We start from the raw sequence: 18330 nt of genomic DNA, 5'->3' as shown, positions 1-18330 counted from the left end.
AAAGTATTTTAGTCCGTCCAAACGTTTTGTAAAGTGTTATCTCGCGTCACACTTTGACAGTATCCCGGTGTGGAGAGAGTCGTAAGAGGTAGCGCCGTCTAGTCTGGAATCCATTGTCGATATAAACCGTTGGATCGGTGCTTCGCATGCAGCACGTTGCTTCACCTCACATCGTGCGGCGACCCCCAGACGGACGTTAAGCCGGCTGTTGCATCTGCTCGCATCGGTTAGTGAAAGTTAAAGATCCCGACAGTCTTTCACGAATAGGTGGCGAGGTATCACCGACACACCAAAGAAATTACGAATTATTGCCACTTTCACCAGGACGGCAGCAGTGGCCAGCCGGTTCGTGAAAGACTTGTGCCAATATTCCCGAAAGCCATGTGGATTGTTGTGTTTTTATCACCTGAGTGAATACTCGTGGTTTCAGGTGTGTGATTGACCGTCACTCGGTATCACGTGTTTGGGGTGTGTGCCCCACGTTGATGTGTTTGGGTGTTTCAGGTTCATCGGGAACATCCAGATTTGTTGCCAGTCCCTGCACAGTAACCTCCCGATCCAAGATTCCCGAAACCTTGTGAACTGATGGGAACGAGTCGATGGGCGCTGCTTTGGACAGTCCCTTGTTTCTTGGTGGTTGCTTACTATGTACACCTGACGTTCTTTCCAACTTTGACATTGACAGGTGAGCTTTGTGGGGTTTTACATTGTATATTTATGTTAAATAATTAAATATATACATTTCATTTCCTTCCCAAACTCCCCCCCCCCACCCCACCCCACCCCACCCCCGAGCCATCAGACGATCGACCGAATCCTCCTCCATCATGGAAACATGGAATATAAGAACGGCACTCAATGGTGAAGTTGTTACCTGCATGGAACGCATACCTCCGCCAAGATGGACAATTTGTTTTGTATCCCTGGTGGTGTTGGTCGTATGGTAGCTATCATTTCTTGAAGCGCGGCTGTGTCGCTGATGCAGTGCCCCTCTACCAGTACACACACTGGAACTGGTACTCGTTTCGCCGACCTCGGAAGGATGATGGGCTGAGTCAACTCCCTGGTGTATATTAATTCAGCGGCCGACGGGGCTCGAACTCAGGATCCTAGGATCCCAAGTCGCCACCCCAACCACTGAGACAACACCAGGATTCTTTTATATCCCTGTTGTTTTGTATCCAGCAAGGACGGCTTTAATCACATCTCGTGCTCCACACTCGACAGCCAGCTGACGTCGCTCTCAGTTCTGCCTCGTCGGTTCCGGCTCATCGTGCATTCATTCATATTCACGTAACTCCCAATACCACAATCCCACTGATAGGCCGGATCTGGATCTGGATCTGAACCAAAACCAAATCGGCTCGTTACTTTTACCAACTCGTCCACCAAGTTTTGTCATAATCAATCCACATCTTTTTAAGATATCTTGCTATGTATCGTTTTTCTCACAATACCATCTCACAATAAATGATGAAGAATCACAAATTAAACTAGTAGGGCACTCGGTGGAGCGCATAACCTCCACCACGTAATTCCTGATCCACGAGAACATATCGGGCCCAATCAATACATTTTTGAGATATCATGCTCTACAGTACTATATCATTTTTGGCCTTATCTCTCAATGGTGAAGAAGCACTTCAAAAATCAAATAATATTCGAATCTGGATCTTCACTAAAATCGAATTAATTCGTCCTTGTCCCACACCCAACCTGTCCACAAATTTTCATCCGAATCCATCCACAACTTTTTGAGATATCCTGTACACAGACAGACAAACGGACAGACAAACAGACAGAAAGGGGTGAAAACATGACCTCCTTCACCTTCGATGGCGGAGGTAATAAAAAATTATTTATATTACCTGGCTTGATGACATGTGAAATAACATAACACAATATAATCATGATGTCCTGGTCGGCGTAACTTAACAAATTACTGGTGAAAAATGCATAAAATGAGGGACAGATTGTTTTTTTGTTGCTCTCAAGAGAAAGCCTTCTTTTAAATTACTAGTGCGGGCCCGTAGGGGCGGGCTCGTAGGGGCGGGACCGTAGGTGCGTGCCAGTATGTGCAGCTTCGTGCCTGCAGTATCAGGTCCCCAGCATCAATTGTGACGTCATATCAAACGAAGAATTGACGCCCCCTCTCTCTCACCCCCCTCTCTCCCCCCCTCCTCTCTCACCCCACCTATCTCGCCCCCCTCTCTCCCTCCCCTCTCTCCCCCTCCTCTCTCCCTCCCCTCTCTCTCCCCCTCCTCTCTCCCTCCCCTCTCTTGCCCCCCCTCCTCTCTCCTTCCCCTCTCACCCCCTCTCGCCCTTCTCTCTCCCCCTCCCTCCTCCTCTCTCCCTCCCCTCTCTTGCCCTTCTCTCTCCCTCCTCTCTCTTGCCCCCTCTCTCGCCCTTCTCTCTCTCCCTCCCCTCTCTTGCCACCCCTCTCACCCCCTCTCTCCCCCTCCTCTCTCCCTCCCCTCTCTTGCCATCCCCCTCTCTCCCTCCTCTCTCCCTCCTCTCTCTTGCCACCCCCCTCTCACCCCCTCTCTCCCCCCACCTCTCTCTCGCCCCTCGCTCCTCCCCTCCTCTCTCCCTCCTCCTCTCTCGTCCCTCTCTCTGTAAATGTATTCACAAATGTCTACCAAGCACAACGATTAATTCCAACCTTGGGAAAAAACAGCTTTCAAACCCTTGGGAAACAGCTGTTTCCCTCGGAAAAATTCAAACCTTGGGATTAATTAATAATTTGAATAATAATCAAACCTTGGGAGTTTGGCACATACCCAGGTATGGCACATACCCAGAGAAAGGCACACACGCAGGTCCCCAGTGTCGATTGTGACATCATACCAATTGTAGAAGAAGAAGTGTGACATCAATCCTTCAAAAAAAACAATTAATTAAATAAACATTAATTGTGACGTCATTCGTGATGTCATAGCACCGTGTCCTGTCATTGGTTCACAGATACATGGCCGTAACTTGGGAACCGCTCGTCCGATCGATATCAATCCTCGATAAGGCACATCCGCGGGTCACTGGCAATATTTCTGGCAAGTTTCAATCCGATCGGACCGGTGGTCGTCCGGTTATTAATAATTTGGGAAAAATTGGCATGATAAGGTGAGAAGGTGGAACGACACCTTCAGCTGCGATATATACACCTTTTCAACACTGAAAAAGCAGTAAAATGGCCGTAACTTGGGAACCGCTCGTCCGATTGACATCAAACCTCGAAAAGGCACATCTGCGGGTCCCCGGCAATATTCCTGGTAAGTTTCAATCGGATCGGACCGGCGGTCGTCGAGAAACTGCGGTCGCAGACAAACAAACAGACAGACAGACATACAGAGATTGCTGGAATTATAGATAGATATTCTCTTCAACATTATTTTTTTAGCTCTAATAAACCGGACTGTAGCCTGGTGTTGGCTTAGTGGTTAGGGTGGCGGCTTGGGATCCCAGGGTCCTGAGTTCAAGCCCCGTTGGCTGCTGAATTAACACCAGGGGGTTGACTCAGCCTGTCATCCTTCCAAGGTCGGCGAAATGAGTACCGGTGTACTGGTCCCGGTGTATGCCCCGGTTAGAATAGGTGTACCATATCCCTGTGTGTCGTAAGAGGCGACCAGGGTTGGCGTCAGGAAGGGCATCCGGCCATAAAACATTGCCTCAAGAAAAAGCCAAACCCCTGCACAGCAGGGAAAAATGGCTGTAAAAACGGTCATAATAAACCGGACTGCTGCATCTCCTGATGTCCTCGTACATGTAACACATCTCAATTGTCATGAAAAATGTGTAGAAATGAGATGTTGGAGGCGATGTGGTGACAATGCGGAAGGAGTGGCCAATCTTCCACGTACCCCCAGGAATAAACCTCTCACGTACCCCCAGCGGTACACCTGCCCACCGAGAGAACCCCTGACTTGAAGTATCATATTTTATGGAGAAATGGAAACCTTGTTTTTGGATACAGTCAAAGCTCATGGAAGAGCGAGAACACAGAATGGATCAGGACGCAACATAACAAAAGGAAGAGCAGAAAGAGGAGGGGAATGCCAACAGCAGGGCCGAGGGAGAAATGGATGGAGGCGGACACAAAGTGATGTGCAGGTAGGGTTGAGGGGAAAGGTAGGGGAGTCAAAAAAAATTGCAGGGGGGGGGAGGTAATGGTTTAATGGGTGTAGGAAATGTCAAGGTTTTGGATGGGGGTGACCTGAGATGGTGGTTAGCAGCTGTCATGAAGACCTGGAGGGAAGAATAAGATTGAAGAGAATATGGAAGTTGGTTCTACAAGTGGAAAAAAAGAAAAAGAAGAGTGGAGGTGAGCAGTGATCTGGATTTTAGGAGTTTCAACAGAAGGGGGTCGCTGGTGGATCGTGTATGCCCTGCAGATACATGGGGAGGGACAAAGCACGGAGAGACCACCGACCCGTCGGCAATGGCAGTGATTGGCCTTGGTTTACACAGTGTCAAGCTGAGCAAGGTGTGAGGCAGGGCAAGGGCATCAGCCCAGAGGGGAGAGCAGTACTCCATCGAGCTGAGGATGAAAGCCTCTTCGGTGGATCGGAATTCAGGTGTGCCAAGGAAGTACTTTGCACAACGGAGGATGCCCAGTCAGCGACTGGCTTTGGAGGCAAACTTTGCAATGTGTTTTTGGCCAAGATAGATCACGGCTGAGAGTAGGACCCAAGAGTTTGAGTGACCGAACTTCTTTGAGAGGGTTGTTGAGAAAGTCGATGGGAGGGTTTCCCGTTTGATCTTTAGAGAGAGAATGAGTGTGTGGGATTTCTCAGGGCTAAAAGACCCCTTCCAAGTGTTTGACCAGTTTGTGATTTTTGGCAAGGTCTGCTGAGGAAAGATGCAGACTCGCCGGCACTAATGCTATTCTCTCAGAATGTCCAGAGAGATATTAACCTTCACATGCACATGATCAGGTGAACCAATTTGAGCAGTGGAAAAAGCAACATACATTGATGAGGAAGTTGGTCATAACCAACTCCAGAAGGGAGGATTTTGTATTGACAGAAATCCAGGTGGGAAGATTTACAGATGGAGTTAGTCCCACAGAGTCACAGAAGTCCTTTGCAGAAGTTCCATGGCTGGTGAAAGAGATACAAGAAGTTCTATAAAATTTGAGGCATGCAGTCAGCCTGGATTTTGGAAGTTTAACCAGGAGAGAGTTGCTGGAAGAAAATGCATGTTTCCTCGAATTGCTGGGGTGGGGAGGGAGTCAGGTGGTCAGGGGACAGAGGGAGCAATTTTGGAGAATAGACGGTACAAAATAGAGATGCCACCGACTTGCCTGCTATAGAATATGAGAGCAACAGAACTTGTGCTCCGGCCTCACCATGGAGATTCCAGATAGACTTGGATCGATGGAGGGTGCCCAGTCTGTGGCTGGCTTTGGAAACCAGCTCTGCTGTGTGGTCGTCCCAGGAAAGGTTGTAAGCTGATAGTCAATCCTAGAAGTTCAAGAGATCTCTTCCAGTGGATAACTAAGGAAATCGATAGGTGGCGTTCGTTTGATAATCGTTCCGATGTAAGAGTGTGAGTGATTTTTTCCAGGATTGAAGGACATGTTCTGTTTATCAAACTAGAGGCAAATCATTTCCGGATCAGCAGAGTGAGAGAGGTACAACTGCTGTCCGCCTACCAAAGAGACGGGTACTGTACGACACGATCCAGTATGGAGTTGTCTGCAAAAATGAAGAGGGTATTTTGTTATTGGAATGAAGTAGCATATTGTGTAATGTGAAGGTTTTACATTCAGACTGTTTGAACGTTTATTATGTAGCTTGGCTCCAAACGTTGACTTTTAGCTTGTTCGTCTGAAACTTTGAAGTGTATGTTTCTATTATAAGTTCAATCCAGAGATCACGAGCTATGGGAGGTACTGCATTTGGGGGGATGGCACAGAAGAAAATGGCCGCCACATCAAATGTGTACAAAATGATAGTTGTTATTATTTGGCAGTTTTTTTTTTTTCCTTCAGTAATAATTTTCACAAACACAGGTTCAGATAATTCCACCTTGACAACTTTTCTTGTAGGCTTGCTGAGTGGACATCGACGTCACTATGATCTCCTGGTGGCCGTACTTTCAGCTCGAGAGAATGAGGCACAGAGACGGGTGCTACGTGACACATGGGTGGGCGAGACTTATCGTGATCCTACTTTAAGAGACAGGTGCGCTGCAATCCATATGCAAAGCAAACAGCCAAACCTGATTTGTACATCCTTCCAGACAATGAATAATGTATTATTTTAAAATACAATCATCATCATAAGCTTGTGTGATTTGATTAAAATGGTGGTTCTGCCTGCCGTTTGTTTCAGGGTCCTTGTTCGCTTTGTGGTGGGGTCTGAAGGATGCTCGATTCCACCAGCAGACAGAGAAGATTATTATTCTTGTTCTTTGCTCAATGTGACAAACTCAGGTATGTGTAGGACTTGTTAATAAAATAAGTCTTCACTGTGATGATCACTATCTTTCTCTGCCTCCCTGTATACTATACCCTTCACAGAACGTTGGTGATGCCGAAGCAGCTTCCTGAGCAAGAGTTATCCAGGGTGGTTTGCCATTGCCTTCCCAGCAGTAGTTAGAGCAGGATTTTGGAACTTGGCCATAGTGCTGACGATAGTTCACCTACTCTTCGCGAAGGACACCGTGGGTCTTTTACATCCACCAACTAATGCCCGCAGATGGGACAACCAGTTTAACGTCCATCAGAGGGACGGCACACGCATCGATGAATCGCCCTGCATGTCAAACACCAGGATGTCGGTTGATAGTTGGGCTAGGATTCAACCCCAGGCTAAACAGCTTTGAGGCGAGTGAGCATACTTCTAGGCTGTCCTGCCAGCCCGATGATCGTTATAAAGGGTGTTAAACATATGTACAAAAGTGTAAGGAGAGGCAAGCAGGTTAGAGGGGAATGAATTTGAAATGGAAATGAAGTTGTGATCACAGGGGATGTGAATGCATGTGACGTATGGAGATTTGGGGGTAGGGGAGAGTGGGAGATTGATGTGAAATACAACTTTGCCATTCTTCCAGATGTAAAATGTAGATGGCCCTTTGTACATTAGATAGTCTTGAACCATAGTCATTAATAAGTGATGATTGAAAATATACATATATAACCAAAGGAAGAGGGTTCATTTTACAGAATCTGATATCTTTGGAAATATTTTGTTTCTTACTCCTGGCAAAGTCGGAAGGGAAATTGGTTCTCGCTCTCATGAGCACAACACCTGACATGTGCTTTCGACATACAAGGTACACTCCTTACTTTTAACCCGTTTGAATACAAACAATTAAAATAAAATTGTGTATTGGTCAAGATATTAAATATATTCACTGTTTGAAATGTCTCAGTGCTTCAGTTGGAAATCCAAAATGATCCATTTTGTTTCAACTTTTGGTTTTGTTTATTTATTTCCATGTACAGTGTTTGATATTGTTACAAATTTGGGAATTCGATTGCACACAACATACAGGTTCCTTTAGTCAGCTATGTCGATAAGTGCTTGTTCCCTCGATAGCTCACCTTCCATTGTTTAAATGTTTAGAAATCGATTAGATGCGCTGCGGATCGATTTAATAGTTAGGGAATGAATAATGGAGACATCCCTCCCCCTCTTCTGCGAAGAGGAAGAAGAGCCCTTCCATCCCGTGATTCATGACGTCAACTCCCTCCCACCCGTGGTTTAGCGGGGGATGGATCACGAGGGCATGAGTCACGCCGGGCGCGGGGGAGGGGGGCGGAGAAGGATAAGAGGAGATCCTTTTTTGTTCGTGTTCGGAGTTGAGGGGCGTCGTTCAGCAGACCTTCGGGTCCTGTTTGGCTTGGGTTAGGGTTGAGGACTTCGGAAGCTTTTTGCTTCTGCAGAGGAGTTGTTCAGCAGATCTTCGGGTCCTGCTTGGCTCGGTAGGCTTTTTGGAGAGCTGCTTTGTTGGAAGAAAGTTGAGATGGTTGCTCGGCTCGAGCTGCGAATGGTGGCTTCTTCTTCTTCTTCTTCTTCTTCTTCTTCTTCTTCTTTGTTCGTGGAGCTCTTTGTTCTCCGTTTGGTTCCCGGCTTGGTGCGACTCATCGACCTCTTCTTGGAGGTGGTTCCTCGGGGAAGCGACGCATCGACGGGAAGGATCGGCGCCTCGTCTCACCAGCACGTGTTGAGAAGCGCGGGAGGATTCGCGAGAGCTCGGGAAGGATCGCGGCTCACGGCGATTGGGTCCAGCTCGCTCTTGCTGGAGCCCAGGTCCGAACAACTTGAAGACCACACGAGGTGGAGAGGTTCGAGATAGGTTCTGGGTTTCAGCTCACCTGTCCTCCGAGCTGGAGCCCGTTATTAAAAGCCTCTGCCACCATTTCTTGGGTGTGTGTGTGCGTACGTGTGTACGTGGGCCCGTCTAATAAGTAGGAAATTGTTCAGTGCTTCGTGTGCTGTAAATGTTTGCATTGCATTTCGTATAGTCGGTATAGTTCTGCTCTTACGTGCTTCCCTAGTTCCCCATTATTATTAATAAATACCCCAATTGTTAAACGTTTTCAGCTCGTCACGTTGATTCTTTCATTGACTGAGCATTTCGTGTGTTGGTAGTTAGAAAGCCGTTGGTTTGCTGTAAAAGGGGGACATTTGGACCAACGGTTCTCGGCGATTAAGCCGCTCGGAATCGCGCACGGGACAGGCGTGCCTCGGCGGTTTGTTCCGTTCGAGTTCCGTCGAGGGTGGAATACCCCGGTAGTTGGATCACGTGGGTATTTAGGTACATTGAAGATTGGCAATTGACCCTACCCCACGTGATCTGCCCATTGGCATATTTCGGTTCTTGTACAAGGACCTGTCGCTCGGACTTATCCGGGCGGCGATCTATATTCCGGGCGCTCGGTCGGGCCGACTCGACTTGTGGCTCCGTCAGAGCGGTCGGTTGGCGGCCGACACCCGGCCCGTAACAATATAATCAATGGTTTTAACTCGCCAAAATAGCAACTATTGGGGCTGCCTCTTCACGGTGGTTGTACCCTCCCCTCCCCCCCCCCAAACTCAAGTCAGGGGCCAGATCTTCCCCATTCTTTCCTGCTGCCCGGATTTGTCAGAATGTGGACCGGCCCATTACCTCTTGTCTCTGTCTCTTCTCTCCCTCTCTCTCTAACTCTGTCATAGCCCTGACTTCATGAAGGCGGGGGTCCGACTAGATGTGGGGGATCTCTGGGTCGCTCTTGGGAGAGAGATTGGCTGTCTCTGTGCTGCGTGCCTGTTCGTGAGAACTGTCTGGGGCTATACAATAACAACAACCATAACTAACAAAAACAATGCTAGTGAAGCTGTTCCTGTTGAAACATGTACTTAGACATAGATAATATAGGTTATAAACATTTTTTTTAAAACCCCAAGACATGAGTTGTTTTGTAGATATTTCACTCATGACTGAACATTTTCAAAGTAATAAAACGAAGCTGTTCTCTGTGTTATTTCACAAGGAGTGTCAGAAGACTTGATTGCTGTTGTTGCCCTGTCTGGCTCGAGACGAGCATTTGAGGCTTCTTTGGTCCACGCAGCCACTTTGGCACTGGATTTTACCGTTCGACACCCCGTGGTGATCACTCATCTTGGAGTGTTCACTGATGTTCACACTTCGTCCACAACTAACGCCACGGTGCAGCTGTACAACCGGGCTATGCAGGTGTACTTCCTTGTTGCTAACCGTCATTTCATTTCACATCTTTTATCCATTTGACAGCAAGAAACTGATGACTATGCAAACTAATTGGTGTGGTCAAAAAAAATGTTGCTTGGTTGGTCAAACATCCGAGAGTATTGAAAAATGTTTAAAGTGAAAGTAAACCTTCTGCGAAGACCTTGAAGTGCTGTTGTGACCAGTGCTGTGGTGTCAAATCTTATACAGGAGCGCTGCAACAAATGTCCGCCGCGACGTCGTTACCACATGTACTGTAACATCATGTTTTAACATGCCACTAACCATTTGAGTCCCCAAAATGAGTGATAAATTAAATACTCATGCACATTTTACCATGGTAAACAAACACTCAAACCCACTTAACCTCATAATTCACAATCCCCTTTTAAGAAAAAGTAAAATCAGTTGATGTACACTCTCCAATTACAGTTTTTCAACAAAATTCTGTATTTAAAAAAAGAAATATATTTAAATGTTTCTTTTAAAATTTAGTACGAGGTAGTGGTATGAGCTGGCAGTATGCCCTCGAGGTACGCGCACTCACCTTTAAGCCATACAGCCAGGGTTTGAATCCGGACACAGCTATAAACTGTCGTCCCGGTGTTTCACAGACAGGGTGATTCATCAATGTGTGTGCCGTCCTTTGGATGGACGTTAAACTGGGTGTCCCGTCTGCTGGTTTATTGTTCTTCAGTTGGTGTCTTTCTTGGAATTGACAAAAGAAGATAAAGCTTTGGGGCCGGATAAACATCCGAGAGTATTGAAGGGGATGGCAGAGCAGATAAACATGATGGCAACATTTATAACATCATGCTTATGTGCTCTGCCAACACGAGTCCATGTCATTGATGTATTTTCGGCCTACCTACGGTCGTACAACATGATAGTCATTCTTCACAAAAACAGCCACGTCGCTGATCCACCCGGATTTCAACTCGTGAGCATCCAAAGTTTTCCATGCCTTCATTTCTTCCAGGGTGTAAATACTTTTAGTAAACATAAGAGAATTCATTAAATGTGGATATAAAATGGTTGGAAAGTTCGTCTCGCTTCTGGACCTTGCTGTATTTGGCAATTCATACAGGTCTGTGTTGCCTATAATCTGTATCGAATGTATAAAGCTGAGTTTGTGTCTGTGTGTGTGTGTGTGTGTGTCGTAAGCGCCGCCAATTCTACAGGCAACGCCTTCCACCTCTCCCCAGCATCACAAGCACCGTCCATTAACCAAGCCACTCCTTTCCCTCCAGCCGTCCAGAAATCGTCGCCATCTTTTTCGCTCCACATTGCTCTGATTGTTTATTGGCCTCTGATGTAAATTTAAAAACTGAACAACGTGTCCTCTATCATTAAATGAAGATACCGTTTTGAGGAAACAAAGGTACATTTTGATTACAACTCAAACGAGGAAATGCACGTTTTGACCGCAGTGATCGCACACACCGCCCAATGAAGGTATGTTAATTCTCAAATGCAGAGGAAAGAAAATAGTGGTATTTCATTAAAAAAAAAAACATTTGGTTTTTTTTTTACCCGACTGCTCAAGGCTTATAAACAAACTGATAGATATGTAACTCACATACTGTATTATGTGATGTAAATAAACATTAAAACCGGCTTGATAATGAAGTACCTGCATTTGCAATAAATTATTAGTCGGGTTTTATTATGTATCTTAATGTTTAGACAAATGAAGAAATTCTATTGATGTATGTTTATCTTTGAACATTAGAACATTGTCAGACGATGCAAATTCAGTGGGGTCGTTCAAGACTTTGTGTGCAAATCTGTTGCAGTTACTGGTGGCCTGGACGCACTTCAGCTCACAAAGCCCAGGTTTCCATCGTGATGGCTGCTCATATAAACCTGTGCAGCAGTTTGTACTACCCAGAGTAAGCATGCTGTCTCACGCTGATCTGTAATTGCAGTAAAGCCCATTATTTTGCAGATGTAATTGCATTAAGCTACACATTTGTAGTAGGCATTTAAAAGCAGATTGGGAAATTATCCATTTCTTCTGAACAAGTTTTGTAATTGGTTTTAGAACAAAGGTGGTGCTAGATTCATCAAATTCTGATGCAAAGATGGTGCAAACTCCAATAAATCCGCAAATTGATGTTTATAAATGTATGACGTAGATGTATTCGCGTATTCTATAAGCGCCAAAAAGGCAGTTTATTTGAAGCATGAATGCGAGTCCCTTGAAATATGTCTCAGATTAGGATAGATGATAGTTTCCACTGAGCCACAAACTGAATTTTCTCGCGGCATTGTTGTCACCATCATCCAAGAACAATTTGTCATGTGCAAGGTTTCAGCAAAAAAATTGGCTGGATTCGCATCTTCACCAAAATCGAATCAATTCTTCCTTGTCACACATCCAAAGTGTCCACCAAGTTTCATCCGAATCTGTCCATAACTTTTTGAGATATCATGCTATACATTATTTTGGCTCTGTCTCAATGGTGAAGAATCACTTAAATTCTAGTAGCTCGATCCGGATCCGGATCTTCACCAGAATCTAATCAGTTCGTCCTCGTCACACACCCAACGTGGTCACCAAATTTCATCTACATCCATCTACAACCTTTTGAGATATCCTGCACACAAACACACCTTCGGTGGCGGAGGTAAAAATGGTACATTTTGCTAAAGGATAGAGCAGAGACAAACGATCGTAGGTTGGCAACCATTGCATAGGCTTGATGGGCCTAAAGGCCTCCTCCTGCTTTGAAGTTCCTTGTAAGGGAACTCATATTATTATTATTATTATTATTATTATGATTATTATTATTATTGTTATTCCACTCTTGGATTACTGACTTCCTCCACTCTTGTAGCCAATGTGTGGCTCTCAATGGAATCCTTTGTTCTCTCCCTGTCATGGCGAGGAGTGCCCAAAGGCAGTGTTCTAGGCCCCATATTATTCACAATTAATCTTCATAAATGATCTCTGAAAAATCCTCTATCTCTTTGCTGTTGACTCCACACTCTGCCATGACATCCCTCATCCTTCTGACAGATGGGCAGCAGCCTCTTCCCTCTCTTCAGACCTTGACAAAATCACAAACTGGTCAAACACTTGGAATATGTCTTTTAACCATGAGAACTCTCTCTATCTCTATCTCTATCTCTATCTCTATCTCTATCTCTATCTCTATCTCTATCTCTATCTCTATCTCTATCTCTATCTCTATCTCTATCTCTATCTCTATCTCTATCTCTATCTCTATCTCTATCTCTATCTCTATCTCTATCTCTATCTCTATCTCTATCTCTATCTCTATCTCTATCTCTATCTCTATCTCTATCTCTATCTCTCTCTCTCTCTCTCTCTCTCTCTCTCCTCTCTCTCTCTGGACTGGACCGCAAACCTCCCATCTACTTTCTCAACAACCCTTTGGAAGAGGTTCAGTCACTCATACTCTTGGGTCTCACAATCAGTCATGATCTCGCAGCTATGATCTGGGCAAGCCACATTTCAAAGTTGGCCTCCAAAGCCAGACTGGGCATCCTCCGTCATGCAAAGTACTTGGCACACCTAAGCTCCTATTCACCGACAAGTTTTCATCTGCAGCTTGATGGAGTACTGCTCTCCTTACTGGGCTGATGCCCCTGCCTCACACCTTGCTCAGCTTGATGCTATGGAAACCAAGGCTTTTAAGATCATTGGAATCTTTCACAATGGAGCTGAGTCTATGGGACTATCTCTCTGCCATCACTGACAGAATGGTTTATACTTGAGTTGACTTCTGTCTTATTCAGCCTCATTTCTGGTCTTTCACCCTCTACCCTCTCCATGCTTTGTCGCCCCCCAGGTATTTGCAGGACGTACATGTTCCACCAGCAATGCCCTCCTCGTGAAATGGCCTAAATCCAGAACCACAACCACTGCTCACCTCCATTTATGTTGTGTCCTGATCTGTTCCTCTTTTTCCCTGCCTGTGGAACCAATTCTCACACTCTCTTCAATATCATTCTTCCCTCCAGGTCGACAGTTGTTCACCACCATCTCTCAAGTCATCCCCCATCCAAAGCCATGATCTTTTCTACACCCTTTAAACCACCCTCACTCCTCCCAAAATTTTGCTTCTGTATCCATCTTGTCCACCCCTTGCGTTCTCTCAAACCCCTCATCGTTACCTGCATCCCTCGTTTGTCCGTCTCCATCTTTTCTTTATCCACCCTGCTGTTGGCGTTTCCCCCCTTCTCCTGCTGTTCCTTTTATGTTGTGTCCTGATCCGTTCTGTTTTCTAGCTCTTCCACAAGCCTTGACTGTATACAAAAAAGCAACTGTTCAACACAGATCCAGCTCACTTTACGACTTGTCTGGTAACTGGTGACAAAACTTGACTTCATTACTGGGACCCTAAAACCAAACCGTAATTCATGCAATGGAAGGACGAGGGATCAACAGCACCCAGGAAACTTTGCACCCAACTGGAAAATTTGCGACCGATTTCAGTGACCGAATGCCTCACACAACTACACTCACAGCAGATTATTGTGCCAGCCTCAAGAAAAGATTGTGGTAGCCCATCAAAGACAACAACTCAAGGATGTCAACCGATGGTACGATTCTTTTTCACGATAACGTTCCAGGGCACAACATCTTTGTTGTGTACACAGCCATTCATTACCGTGACTGAATGGCTCTATCATTCTCCACATCTTAGTCAGGAGGCCCAATGCAGAATAGTGTACGACCCTGCTGATTCCGTGTTAGAATAGTGCAACAGGTGTAAATTGACTGTCCAGACACACAGAAACGTGAATCAACTTGTTGCCAACTCTGGATATGGATAGTATGGCCGCCATGACAGTTTACAAAATGGTCGCCATTAAATACACTTTTCGTCATATTTCAGCCGCAAATTGACATGAAATTACAAAATTAGGGTCGATTTCCATGTTTTTGAGCATGCCTGAGCTGATGGGAGTATAGAAAAAAACATTGCTCCATCCATTTTCTAAAAATAATATGACTTGTTTTTCACTATATTATTTTTAAAGAAATGTTCAGGCTCGAATTAGAATGTCTGATTATACAAACCACAATCAATGAATTTTACAACTTTGCTATAAAATGAACCTAAACTACATAACTGTGTGTTTTTCTGTTACCCAGGGAGGTTTTCAGAGGGAGTCACTTCTGGCATTTCATGCAGTGACAGGTTCAGACAGCACAAGCCAGTTTGCTGGAATTGCGAAGCGCTCTGCATGGGCTGTCTTTCAAAACAACTCCCACCTGTTGAATAACCTAGGCAAAGAGGAAATTCCTGATGAGAGTGTGATTGCAGATGCTGAGTCATTTGTCTGCAGGCTTTATGACCCTCATGGCCAAGATAACTCAATTCAGCGAGTAAGATGTGATCTGTTTCTCAGTCTGACCAAAGCTATTGAGAATCTGCCTCCAACTCGCGATGCTCTGATTCTACACATCAAGCGAGCGCACTACCAGACTTTTGTGTGGAGAAGAGCCTTGGAATCTGAACCACATCTACCTGCACCTGAGAACTGTGGGTGGGAACAGGTCGTCAAAGATGGCAACGAGACATTTCAGCCGCGACTCATGACTGCACAGCCTATTACTGCTTACTGTGTAGAACTGACGACATGCAAATACCGTGGGTCATGCTCAACTCGACGGTGCAAATGTACACGGAATGGACTGCCTTGCACGAAAGCATGTGGATGCAAAGCCCTTTGTAGGAACCCGTTCAGTGTACAAGCCGATCAATAGCTCTGAAAATTGTACTTGGGTGTTCTCACAACACTTTTCTCTTCTGCAAAGCAATGTAATTTTGTGTTAGAAAGAATCTGACAGCTGTTGAAATAACCTTTGACTGACTGTAGACCCATCTCCATCAATAGTGCTAAACATTTTCTTTTTCACATTTGTTGCTCGTATGTGCATTTTCAATTTCGTCTTTAAGTTGTCAATTATGTGAAAAGTTGTGATCCAGTACAAAAATAAAGCACAAAATAGTGTTCCTCATGTCAGATTACATAGTATTTCACAATCATGACAAATTTCTGGCTAGTACAATTTGCAGTAAGAAAAAGACTAAATCTGATGGCGGCCATTTTGATTACTGTCATGGCGGCCATAATATTCAGATGCAGACTTGGCAACAAGTGGAACTAGACTTGGTCATGCCTAGACTCTTCAAAAACACCAGTTGCACCATTCTAACATGAAATCAGCAGCGAACCTATTTTCTAGGCTAGCTACAGATTTTGGCTTCTAGACTATCTCCCTGTTCCACCCAAACTGGAACTGCCGTGATCATTATTTGTTTCAACAATTGAAATGCCATATTCACGACCACCGATACACCAGTGACGATAAGGAACTGCCAAGTTTGAACTGAGATGTGGCTCACTATCATAGTCAGATTGAAGGACAAATGTCGCAACTGCATTGAAGTTGAGGGGCACTGAATTGAAAAATAAATAGGTCGTCTATTGCAATTTTTTTTCTCCTGACAAATTTTATGGTGGGCCATCACGTATTTATATACATCCTATATGTTGTAGTTTTAGAAATGGCAAACATTGACCAATTGATTTTTGGTTCGCGGGCGCCAGCAGTGACCACTATTTTCGTTGTGTCTGTCTGTCTGTTTGTGACTCTCTCCAGAGCATAGCTCATGGTCTGGTTGTGTCTTTTTGTATGAGGGTCGTCCCACGCCCCTTGTGGGCGGAGCCACGCTCACTTGAACTTTTTATTTATTTGTATTTTTTCTCTCGCAATTTCATTTCCGAGAAGCTGTGCGTAATGTCCATAAGTACAACATATAAAAAAATCCGATTTGATTTGGTCAATTTTGACGGAAGAGAGGTTTTTACGGTAGGGCTTCCTCAAAAGCTTCCACTAACTCAATTGTACCTATCGTGGTATTGTTCAATAATGTCCGCGAACCATCGTCGCCTCCCGGCTTGTTCTTTTTATTTTTCCTCAACATTGGTTAATTCAGAGTCCATTTTTCATAGTCATTGTCCAGGTTAATTCATTAAAGTTTTCGTTTTTATTTTTAATCTTTTCAATGATGCCATTATAATAGAAAGTATTATTGTTTTGGGTGGTTTTACGTGAATCCTCAATTGTTAAACAAAAACTTTTTTTCAAAATCTGTGAACATAATTATTTAAATATTTACACTTTTTATGACTACCTATTGGCATGCCGATAGTTATTGGATGAATATTCAGATGTGTTTCATTGCAGCACATTTCCAGTTTTATCTGAAGTCGTATTCGGATGTAATCTCTTGCAATATCATCATTAACCCTTCCCACCATATTGTTTTGACATGCAGGGCTTTGAAGGCTCAGTGGTATGGGAAGGTTTGGGACCTACAGACATGGTCATCACTGATGCACGACAACTTGTGTTCGGTGATGGTGGTGGAGCTATCCGATTCTCTTTGGTGAGCTTTGAGTCCCTTCTCTCATAATGATCTGCAGTGTTTTATCTGGGTGGAGAACTGTCAAGATTTGGAGACTGCTGAGAGCGATTTGGGAACAGCACGATCGCTCATGGGCAGAGAGGAGTGAGATTTTTTTTTTTTCCTCTGGCAGTCAAACAATTTGAAAATCAATGCACTGTTTTTAAAGACGTCATAATAGACACAAACAACAGGCACGTAGAACTTATGTTACGTGTTAAGGCGCTGTCACACCTTGACGATTTAGCCAGCAATGGCAACGTATAAAAATGTATGTAAAACGTTGGCGTACGCTGAAATTTTGATGTTTTTGTTTTTAAGTTTTTGGCGTATTCATAATGTGTTGGTCGTATGCATAACATATTAGTAACGGGCACAGAACGTTTCGTTGTCTGATAGATAACTTATACCAACGAATGATTAGCGTGTTGTCGGCGTTCACAACCTATGCCCAACGATAGTCTAACTTAGGCATAGCACGCTGCACGTATCGCCGACGATAACGTGGCATAGCCTGTTAAAAACCTGCCGCACGCCAATTTAAATCATAACCGCCTGAGAATTGGAAGTGTCAACATCGCAGTCACACCTTGACGATTTAGCCAGTGTATGCCGACCTCTGAAAAATGTCTAAAACGCTGGCACACGTCGAATACGGTATGGGTAAGTTTGGTTTACGTGAAGAGCACGCTGAAAAACTATGAAGTACGCTGTCATACGTCGTAGTACGTCTAGTACGTCGTGAAATTTCAAGCATGCTGAAAATTTTACGACGTACTGACGTACTCGCCGTATGGCTCACACATTCCACTACGCTGGGAATACGTTGTAGGCACGATATGCGATCGTTGACACACGTCGACACAAGTTCCTTGAAAGTTACTCATAAGTCGAAACACGTCGAGGTAATGTTTAGCGTACCCGAAACTTATTTTCTCCGTCAAGGCACATTTTCTTTTTTTCTTCTTGGCTCCGTGAAGGCACGTGAGGAAATATCTGAAGTTGTTGTTGTTGTTGTTGTTGTTGTTGTTGTTGTTTTTAGTCTATCACGAATTTTAAAATATATTCGGACATTTGCTTTTAAGTTTCGACGTCGACGTGACAATATCCTCAAACAAAAAATATTCACAGAGGAGGAACTAAGAATAAGACATGAGCAAACTGAAGAGGCAATCGGACGTGACGT

At 44.6% G+C, this 18330-nt stretch overlaps 1 protein-coding gene across 4 annotated transcripts in view; it reads left to right on the top strand.

The window, feature by feature from the left end:
• B3GALNT2 (beta-1,3-N-acetylgalactosaminyltransferase 2) overlaps nt 1-18330 on the top strand; it is a 40972-nt gene continuing 22642 nt past the window's right edge. Inside the window, exons 1-7 of one of the 4 annotated variants that reach the window (XM_085869458.1) lie at nt 1-345; nt 505-685; nt 6047-6182; nt 6333-6433; nt 9479-9681; nt 11490-11585; nt 17016-17126. In XM_085869458.1, the coding sequence (XP_085725584.1) occupies nt 586-685; nt 6047-6182; nt 6333-6433; nt 9479-9681; nt 11490-11585; nt 17016-17126 (747 nt within the window). In that variant the 5' untranslated portion in view covers nt 1-345; nt 505-585. Of the gene's footprint in view, nt 431-504; nt 686-6046; nt 6183-6332; nt 6434-9478; nt 9682-11489; nt 11586-17015; nt 17127-18330 lie in introns of all 4 variants that reach the window. The other 3 variants (XM_085869460.1, XM_085869459.1, XM_085869461.1) reach the window with 3 other exon arrangements.

The sequence above is a fragment of the Eptatretus burgeri genome, chromosome 2 (assembly GCF_056783735.1).
Source record: "Eptatretus burgeri isolate ZD-2024b chromosome 2, Ebu_testis_v1, whole genome shotgun sequence".
In the NCBI taxonomy this organism is placed as follows: domain Eukaryota; kingdom Metazoa; phylum Chordata; class Myxini; order Myxiniformes; family Myxinidae; genus Eptatretus; species Eptatretus burgeri.
The sequence above is the reverse complement of the archived record's forward strand: the minus strand, read 5'-3'. Positions and strand labels throughout refer to the sequence as shown.